Source organism: Hoplias malabaricus, chromosome 10 (assembly GCF_029633855.1).
Source record: "Hoplias malabaricus isolate fHopMal1 chromosome 10, fHopMal1.hap1, whole genome shotgun sequence".
NCBI lineage: Eukaryota > Metazoa > Chordata > Actinopteri > Characiformes > Erythrinidae > Hoplias > Hoplias malabaricus.
In genome coordinates this window covers 21,585,040-21,595,825 of record NC_089809.1, presented here as the reverse complement: position 1 = coordinate 21,595,825, position 10,786 = coordinate 21,585,040, and the positions used below count along the sequence as shown (strand labels likewise).

The 10,786-nt window shown below is 37.7% G+C and overlaps 1 protein-coding gene across 1 annotated transcript; it reads left to right on the top strand.

Annotated features, from left to right (window-relative positions):
* Window positions 1-2,644: 2,644 nt before the first annotated feature.
* tmem79b (transmembrane protein 79b) lies at window positions 2,645-10,412 on the top strand. Its single transcript, XM_066682392.1, has 8 exons — window positions 2,645-2,793; window positions 3,760-4,498; window positions 4,944-5,138; window positions 5,392-5,614; window positions 5,917-8,523; window positions 8,912-9,040; window positions 9,125-9,274; window positions 10,007-10,412. The coding sequence occupies exons 2-5, from the start codon at window positions 3,883-3,885 to the stop codon at window positions 6,116-6,118; spliced, it is 1,236 nt and encodes a 411-aa protein (XP_066538489.1). The 5' UTR covers window positions 2,645-2,793; window positions 3,760-3,882; the 3' UTR covers window positions 6,119-8,523; window positions 8,912-9,040; window positions 9,125-9,274; window positions 10,007-10,412.
* The last annotated feature ends 374 nt before the right edge of the window (window positions 10,413-10,786 follow it).

Below are 10,786 nucleotides of genomic sequence, written 5' to 3'. Positions count from 1 at the left end.
ATCCACCTAACATCAGCTACATAACAATTTAAAAGACAAATTTGATTCATGATAGGTGTTTTGGCATATCCGGACATTCAACTTTAACTTTACATTTTTTTGACATTATTACTGGTTTCACTATGTAATTCCCTAAATTATTAATTTATTGTTATCTAAATGATTAATTTACTCATTCTGAAAATTAATCATTTTATGATTGCTTAAATGATTCACTTAGTGATATATATATATATATATATATATATATATATATATATATATATATATATATATATATATATATATATATTATTCATTTCATTCGTTCCCTAAACGATTTAATTGGTGTTTCCCTAAATGATTCACTTGATGATCCCATAAAAGGTCCATTTGTTGATTTAATTAATGATTCATTTACTCGTTTCCTAAATTACTCATGTACTCGTTCTGTAAATGAGTCACTTGGTGATTCTTTAAATTATTCCCTTGTTTTGTTTCCCTAAATGATTCACTTGGTGATTCCCTTAATGATTCATACTTTCCTTATAAGATTATTTGAATGATTCACTTGTTTCGTTTCCTAAATTATTTACTCATTGACTCCCTAACTGATTATTTTGTTTCTTAATTGATAAATGTACAAATTCCCTAAATTGCAAGTTTACTTGTTCTCTAAATGTTCATTTTGTTGATTTCATAAATAATAAAATTACACTTTCCCTAAATGATTCAATAAGTGTTCCTTAAAGATTCCTTAAACGATTCACTAAGGATTCTCTAACGATTCCCTAAATGATTCACAGGGTGAATCCCTATATTCCCTAGATTCATTTGATGATTCCTTAAATAATTCATTTGTTTCATTCCCTAAATTATTGGTGATTCCGTATATGATTCACTTGGTGATTCCCTAAATGATCACATGTAAAGAATTCTCGCGTTATTTCACTCTATTTTTGCTTGCCTTTTGACAGATTTGGCAATGATATGTTTTTCTTGTTTCTAATTTTGTAATAAAGTCCAAATTGCTTATGTCTGTCTCTAGCCTTTGCTTAAGTCTAATAAGCAGCTGAAACTGGGCACACATTTCTCAAGTAAGTGGGAATTGTGTTCCATCCCTTGGAAAAATGCAGCCCACCGTTCCCTTACGTAATCAAATACAGTGTATAAGTAGTATTTTTTTTTTTTTTTTTAGCACAAACAAATTTTACTGGGGAATAATTATGTACATTGTGAAACATTATGTAATTCACACATTAAAACGTCAGATTTTCAGTTATGAATACATTTATTAATTAGGTATAATATTTTTTAGGTATAATATCTCTTGCTACTTCATGTACCACTGAATGCCCTGAATGATTTATATACTTGTTGCCCAAATTATTTATTTGTTGATGTCCTATATGATTCATTAGCTGTGATACAACCGGCTGCAACCGAGGTAGCACATGTGCTTGGTAGGACAGTCCTTTGAAGACTCCATCTGGAACAGCCTAAGGGTGTTGCGTCGTAACGTCATCAGGAATGTATTGACTCTTGCAGTTGCGGTGTAAAACTTATTCAATAATAATAATAAAAAAAACACTAAATAAAATGTATGCTAGCTATTGTATTGTAATATGCCAATGAAATCTTTTGATTAAATGTATACAGAAAAAATAAGCAATTATTTTACACTTTACAGGGTTAATTGTAGTACATGAAAAAAACCTTCTGAGGCTCCGTTTTTGCCATGTCCTTTTTTTTCTCCTTAGTACCATATGTTAGCAAAGAATTGTGCATTATATTACTTCAATATTAACACCTAAATAAGGAATAAAGTGTTGGCAGAAACAGTTAAAGAATTTAAACATCACAGTTGTGTGATGAGTTGTGCGTTGAGTAATGTACCCACACTTGTACAGTGACGTTTTTTTTCTTAACATGCCACTGGCCTGGCCTACATGACATTTGTCTGAGACAGTGAGGAAAGCGCCCTCTAGCGGTACGTGAGTCTTTACAGTGGTAGGTGTACAGTATTGGCCAGGCCAGTGGCACGCAAAACGTCATAGAACACAACACTTACGGCTTTTACTGCTGCAGGCTTTGGATGGCTGAGGCATCACAGAAGATCTTTTTGGAACAAAAAGAAACAAATTTTTTGCAACATCGGGCATTAAATGTTCTACTGTAACTCTTTCTATCAATTCATAGTACACGTTTACATTTCATTATAAATTACTACTAGGAAGAAATAAAAAGGTTGATGCATCAGGAAAATCCACCCGTGTTCAATAATAGTACATTAAAAATCAACACAATATGCTGCTTGATACTGTACATGAAATTCGAGATTCATGATTTCACCACTGTAACAGTATTTGTAATTTATTGTTGTTTCAGGTTAATTTAAACACTTGAGTCCCATAAAGCTGTGTCTCAAATGCCATTCTACGACGTATACTGTGCATTACATAAGTGGCTTTCACAGTCAAATACAAAATAAATGTACACCCTGGAGAAGCGAGGCCTATGACCAAATCCCCAGATGTAGCATATGGATATTTATCAAACGTTTTGGTATCAAAAGTGTGATGTCATCATTCCCTGACCAGTGTAGTGCACTATGTAGGGAAAAGGGAGCAATTTGAGACTAAGCCTAAAATAAACTAAAGTAAACCTCCCCTTTAAGAGTTGCTTAACTTCACCTGAACGCACCTGAACCCCCACCTACAGGAAAGACCCAAAACACCACTTACACGAAGAACACTTTTGAAGAAAACCGAGTAAACTTCGAGAAGAACGTTATTGTCTCTTGTGGAGATTTGGGTGAGTGTAATGGAGATATTTACACTAAATGTGGTGTTCAGACCTGTCGATGTTGATACAAACAGGCCGTGCCTCTAACGTTACTTCCGTGTTATTACCTTAATTTACAGGAGGCCTGTTACCAGTCGGCAACTTTTTTTTACTGAAGGAATGTTCAATTTATAAATGTTTTTTAAAAATGTTAAAAATCAAAAGTGTATATTTTCTAAAAGTTGACTTACCGCTGTTGAACACTCAGTCCTCAGCTGTTTGCTCCGAGGATACAGTTTCTGTGCGGTTTACAAAGACTCTTGTTGGTTTAGGATGTCAGACTAGACAGAGTCCATGTGCCATTCAGTTGGCGTACACTCTTTAAAATGCCCTGGTATTAAAGACATTATTGATTAAAGACAATGTGTGTCCAACGTGTGTTTAGAACAGAGCTTAAACGATAGAGGGGTTTTACGAAACGTGTGTGTGCGTAAATGATTTTTAGCGTGGGGTATCCACTTAATAACAACAGGAGAACACATTTTAGCGCTTTATACAAATATTTTTAAAACGATTCTATATAGAACACGTTATCCATCATCTGAAGAACAATTTCTCAAATATTGATTTAAGGACACAAGTGGTTCTTTATCGAATTCATGGTTCTAAATACAACTGTTATCTTTAATTCAGAACATTTGAGTAGCCATCTTTATCAAAAGCGAAGATGGCAATATTAAGATCCGATATTAGTAAAGCCAAAACCTTTCTTCAGAGTGTCTTTACATAAAGTGATGCAACTGTAAAAATACATACATTTCTTTGCCTTATTAAATAATTAGTAGTTGTACCTGTTCCTTAAAAGAACAATATGTCTAAAAATAGCACCAATATTTCAAACAATTATTTTGGCTAAAAAAAAAAAGTATCTATGTATGTATATGTGAAATACTCACCGTTCTGCAATTTGTTTTCTTTCTTTCTTTTTCTTTTTAGAAGGAAATACAAAGTGGCCAAATGTAATCACAGGGGCCTTGTTTTGAGAGATGGCCTGCAGTTATTTAATGATTTAACAAGAATTGAGAGCCAGCATAGTGAACCACATCTTAATTCACCAAGATGTCTGAGAACGTTTCTTCGGAATCAGATCCAGTGGTCGAGGCCCCTCCAGGACTGACAGCTGGGTGTGACACCCCTGGTTGGGCAGCGGAGGAAAATAAGATGAAGAAGGACGTGAATGGAATGGAAGGAGAGGATGGAATGGTCAGCAGTGCTCGTGTGGAACCGAGCACTCTGCAGTGGCCTGGAGATAAGACTAATCAGCCAGACAGCATGGGAGACAAAGCAGGTTCTGATCTGAAACTAGACAGAAGTGAATCAGATGTTGCAGCAGAGGAAGCAAGTGTAAGATCAGATTGCACATCAGTCCGTGGTGGAGTGAGCAGGACGGAGAGTGAGAGAGAGCTGGAGGAAAAAGAGCGTCTCGAGCAGAAAGCAAAGGAGGCACATTTGGAGATTGAGGTGGAGGATTTGAACTCCTTGCCAGAGAAGGCTGCAGGGGTCTTTGGCCCCAGTGTGACTGTCCTGCGCTCAGTCAGCATGCCTGACCCACCCAGACAGAACAAAGACCTCTGGGAGGACCCAGAAAACACAGAGAAAAGCCCCTTTCTTGGGATTCAAGGAACGCCCCCAGATGTGTACTATCATGACTACTCCAAGGGCAAGCGACAGTGCTGTAAGTTGCTGGGGACATTTTGTATTTATTTTATTTTTTCACATTTTCTCATTTGCATAAGATCCTACATGTGCAGAAGAAACTAAACTAAACAATCAAACAAACCAAACAATTGAGATGGGGAGAGGGTGTCTGGGCTACTTTGACTCTGTAGTTTATTCCTGCGCTATTTTGTTAAGTTTTTTTATTGTTATGAATGTGTGAACATTTGCATGATTTAATGGACAAAATAATTTTACAATATTTGAATAATTATTGATTAACTAACATGATTAATGGGGAATTAGTTTAAAATTACACACAACAAAAAGGAGAACCAAGATTTGTAACAACAGCAATGACATTATTCTCTGTTCTTGTTAACATTTAACCTAATAATCATTAAGTAGAAGGCTACACTTTTGAAGAAAGCCAACATATCTAAATATTATTTTCCTCTTTCAAGGTGGATGTACTGGAACAAACCGGGATGTGCTGAAAATGGGAGTATCATTATTGATGTCAGCTCTGATTTTCCCAGTCCTGGTATGGGGAGGTCACACCTTCCTGCCCTTTGATGCTCCTCTGCTGGACAGTGCCCCTCTAAGGCTGGTCTACACACTCCGCTGCTCAGTTTTTGCTGTCATCCCAATTGTACTGGGTAAGGAGGATGGGTAGTGAACTGCTTACTGATTAAAACAGTTTTTTTATTAGCAAGTTTGTTGTGTTTATTGTATGAGCTCTATATGAACAGGGTTATGTTTACTGAGAAAGTTCCAGGTTCAGTCAACTACAGAAAACCACTAGCTCAACTTAAATTCGTGAGACATTTAAAATCTACAGAGGGGAAATTAATCCGGCTCAAACAAGATTTCTATTAACATTGCCCTTTGATGTTACTCTTCTCTGACCAGGTGTGCTGGTGCTGGGTGTGTCCCGTCTGAAGTATCGTTCTTTTAAACCTCAGTGTGATGGAGTGACTGATGTTGAACGGGTGAATGTCCATCGCCGCTTTGTGGATGACTCGATCTCCCTCTTCCTCCTGTACTTCCTGCAGTTGGGTGTGATGGCTGCCTATCTGAACCAGAACCTCCTCAAACTGGTGCCCCTACTTACCATCATTTTTGCCTTTGGCAGGTAACACAATCTAGATTTCCTACTGATTACTAGTTATCCAAACCGTGGAAAGTTAAACCCTGGATGAAAAAAAAAAATCTTGGTTTGGGGTGGTGGTTCCTTATAATGTTATAATACCTTTATATTAAAATGTTATAGTACATTGTGTAGGGGCTCATTTAAAGTTACAAATATTTTTCTATTTAGAAAAGGGATATATATAGTAGCTCAGTAAACACTCATCTTTTATATTTTGTAAGTTTTTACTTACCATATGTACCTAGACACGGTAGATATTCACTCACTATTTATGCACCCCACAGGCTGGTGTACTGGATTGCAGCTGCTTGGGGTAGTAGCATAAGGGCTTTCGGCTTCGGCTTCTCGTTTTTGCCAATGATGACCATGCTTGTGGCCAACCTTTACTTCATCTTCATGGCTGACTCTGCTGGCTCAGTCTTTGGCCCAGATGAGTTGGATGCATCTGAAGTTCCTCCAGGGCAGAGGCAGAGGTTCTGGGGTTAGAGGAACAACTAAAAGAGTAGAGTAGTTAACTCTACGATGCCCAGTTCAGTTTTCCTTAGGCAAGGTTTACACCCTCATTAAAAGCATTTAAAAAAGCAAGGAATTCTGAGAGATTTCATGTTTGTCCCTCAGTCAGCATTTTGGACATTGAGCTTAGGTTTACATTTTAATTTATGTTACAATTTGTTCACCAAAAATTACAAATGCTGCTCTTTATAGAAGCACTTAAGAGTCAGATTATTTATATATAGTGCCTGCTCACAGGGGTCTGGCTGTTCACTTCTGAGCAGGAAATTTTGGTACAAGACGTGCTACAAAAATTGCCCAAAGAAGCACAGCCCTATAATGGGGAAGAAACAGGATGATAAACTATCTGTTTATGAAGGAGAGAAGTCTAAAGCTATTAGCTAACAGTAGAATGAACAAATCAATTTTTAGATTTTTCTAGATTTTGAGGCTAGGTGGATTCCTAGGTAAAATGAGACTGGCTGCTTAAACTAAGCCAATTGGTAATCTACTAAGATGGCTCTAAGACTTAGTATTAGATTTTATGACAGTAATGCTATCAACAGTAAAGTTAATAGTAATTAATTACTGGAGTATAATCTTCTGTAGAGTTTCTCAAATTAACCTGCATTAACATTAAATAGATGTTACAGAGTACAAAAGAGATTTCTAATTAAAAGTTTAATTGCTGGTATATTCTGATGTGTAATCTTTTTTTCTCTCTATAACAATCATGTCTGTTTTTGTGTGTGTGTAGTTTGAAAACGTTGTAAGATGTTTATTTTTCTTGATTTATTTTGTACTGTGTGAGATACAGAACAGCATGACACCGTAGCGCCCATATATTTGAACACTGCGCTGTTAATGCTTCGATTGTTATTACAGCTATTTTGTTTTTCCTTTGTATTACACAGTGCAGTACCTTTTTCTTCTGTGAAGGCCAATATTGAGTTTTGAAATTCATTATGAATAACTGCACAACAATAATTAAACAAACAATCAAATAGTCAGAAGCTGCAGATGGGCTGCATCATTTAACGCTGATGATTAACCTCTTCAAATCTCCTGTACGAAACAGGTCGTAATTAGAAAACCGTTTAACTACCTGCTAGCAAATGATTTAAAAGTAAAGAGATTGTGGTAATATATAAAATATCAAAAATAAATAAATAACTTATTGCCAGTGCTGTATGCAAAGATAATCCTCTTTGACTGTGCACAGAGAAAGAACTGAGGATGCTGCAGATGTCCTCATTTTTCCAGTACTCGTTTCACCATATCATTTTTTTTCTCTCTCTCTCTCACCCTCATTGGAGACTTGGCACTGATGAATTTATCAGACTTGGTGTGGGTAGAAAGAATGGTTTAATTGCCAAACTGCCAGAACTCGAGAACAAAGGTGTTACATTTCAGAGGAGACTGAGATTATACTTTAATGTTCTTTTATCTCTCTTGCTTTCTGTCAGTAAGAATGCTAAAGTATCAGTTATAGAAAACAAGGCTATGTAGTCTATAAGAGCTTGTGCATCTTTTAGGCTCCCTGTCCTCCTACGCAGACACAAAATCTTCTGTCTGAAAATGCACACCTACCACTAACCGCACACACTGGCTTTATTATGCAAAGCTTTTCTTTTTTTTACTGTTAGTTACATTTACAGAAATCACTGGCTCCAAAATATGCTTTGACACACTAAGAAATCGAGCTTTTAATTTTATTGGCTTCCTTCAGTTACATTTAGTTACAATGTTAAAATTTGTTTTAGAGCGAAATGCTTTTAGTGTAATGACAAAATCTTGGTAGATTGTGTGGGGAACGTTTGGGATAGAATTCCGACTACAATAAACCTACAGATGCTGTAAAGGAGAGATGGAAATGTATAAATGTGGGGCTGTTTTTCTTATCGTTGTTTTGGCTTTCTTCTCTAAACTCATAGAACCAAGTGTTCAAATTATTTAATTAAACCCAATGCATAAGTATGAAACTTGTCACTGTGAATGTAAAAGCTTGTGTTTTAGTGCATGAATGGAACTTTTTTAACCGACATGCTGACATGAAATAAAGACTTTACCACTCGTCCCAGTTCTCTCACTGCTGTGTTTGGTAGTTCCTGAGTTGTGCTGAACCTTGGCAGCGCTCTGAACCTGTTAAACGGGTTACAGGTCGCAGTTCGGTCGGAGGGCAAAAATGCAGCATTAACTTATTCTCGACAAAACATTGTCGAGTTTAACCCTCAGAGAAGAGCCGAGGCTAAACTTGTCCATTACATTACATTTCGAAGTAAGGAGGAGAGCTGAAGAGAGCATGTTTGGCTCCACGACCAGACGGAAACACAGCGCCTGTCTGCTGAGGATCCGCGAGAGCTGCCCCTTTAGAAAACTGAGGAAAATCAAGTGCAGCGGTAAGACAAGTTCATGGAAAACGGATGTTGACCAGCACGCGGGGATTTGGCTTTAGATTTCGGGAAAAATAATACGAGCCATGGCTTGAAAGTTTATACGTAGGCCACACTGGTGCTTTCATTTCTGTCAGCAAGGGGAAAGTAAGAAATGGCTACAGTTTATAGGTAGGAAGTTGGACAGAAACCTTTTATTGTAAACGGTAATAAAAGGGAGGTTTCTAAATTCTTATTGTTCCTAGCAGCAGTCTGTAACATCTTTAACTAATTTAGGACATGTTTTTTTGTGAGGAAATTGAACGCACTTTACACTTATTTCACCTTACACGATTAGGGAACTGCTACGTCATCCTGCGTTACGTAACCAGCTGTTTTCACTCGTCGTGTGTAGGTTCCAGCAGTTGCTCAGAGGCTGTAGGAAGGCGGTGGGGCAACTGTCATGCGAACTGCGCTAAGGCTTATGCACAGGGCCTGGGCGCTCCCTACCATCAGCTGCAGGAGCAGCAGGGGGCATATTCAGGTACACTCACAAGCCAAGCAGCTTCACACAGGCCTCAAGCTCAAACTGTCGTGCTGATTTTAAGCTTCCACTTGTCTTTTACAGCTATGGACGCAGAGGCAGCAGCTCCCTGTGAGGCGGAAGCCTCCTTCTCAAATCTTTCAGCAGGGGCCTCATGCACAGGGCCAGTATCTTCACCATCCAACCTCCTGAGACTCCATCAAAGCATCCTGTCCACAAGTGATCCCAGTATGGGTGAGTCAGCATGCACTGTGTCCAATCCAGACATGATTAATGAGCACTAATGTCAGCTACTTTTAGGTGCCCTCCGTGTGACAAGATAAAAACACACACAGCTTGTATAATCTGCATATAAAATCACACTGAGGCACTGTGGAATAGCAACAACAGAACTCAAGATCACGATGTAAAATAACATGCACTTGCTAGAGGTGTATAAGGGGACCACGAATTACCACCCTGTATCATTTTTTGACCTCACTTGTAGACTACCTTCACCTTCATATTTTTTTCAAGGCTGCGTGGACATGTAAAATCCAGTTTTTTCCTCATCAGTTGAGGCCGTTAAATATGTGGTCCTAGAACAGATATGCATCCATTTCATGGGCATTTAACAGGAATGTGAACCATCAGATCTGTTTTCATTAGTCTTTCTTGTTGCTAATTTATGTGCATGGCACGTCAATAATGTTGATTTGCTTGACATTGGGTGCATAATTCTATCATTGGGCACATGCAGGTAATTTCCCGCACAGATTGGTTCATACTACAGATACAGGTCACTTGCATTTATTCATGCAAAGCACCAAGGCAGACTGAACTGGCCTGAGCAAAAAACCCTAACTGCTTAATGAGGCTTGTAATGTAAATGTAGCCTTAACCTTTCAAACTGAATAAGAAAACAATTTTTAATGCTTGAATGTATTAGTCTTTGTGTAGTCCTTTCATGCTCTGTGCATTTTTCAGAGCTGGACAGTGGCATAGACCCAGAGACTGGCGAGAGAGCTCAAGGATAAATTCATAAATGTCTCAGAAACACTTGTGGACCTGTTTGGACATCTGTGACACAGCAATGCACTGGATCTCACTTCATGGATTACAACTGTTGGAAAGCCAGTATTCTGACATGACACTGATGTTATTTCACTGGAGATCAATAGAAAGGCACATTTAATTGAAAACCAAGAGTACGGCTGGCTATTGGGTAAGGAAAGAGCATATATCAGTCCAGTAAGCTCCACTAGGGCACTGTTTATAAAAATCAGGGTGCAAAAGAATAGATTTGTAAATACTGTAAATGTCGCTGTGTGGGTTTTTGTTATTTGAGAATACATAAAACTGTATGATAAACAACACTCTGGATGCTGTAATCTCAACATTAAAATTGTTCTCTTGACAAAAATCCAGCCTCTTAATTTCTTCTCTAACAGTGCTTTTCCACTTTCCATTATGCAAATTTGATATCTGGAACCAGGTATTACATAATCAAAGAAATGCAGACATCCAGCACAAACTAGCAGTTTGTAAAATCTCCAAGCTACAAGAGAGATCACAGTTGTTTTAATCAGACTCAGTAGCAACTCGTAAAATTATGCTGTGGTCTTTTGGAGTGTTCATACGCTCCTTGGCTTTTTGGCCAACAAAAGACTACTGTGAGATCTAGACAGTGCAACAAGGAATGGAAAAAAAAAAAAAAAAAAAATCAGATCTTTGAACAGGTGTGCAGCAAGCAGTGTTGTCCCAAAA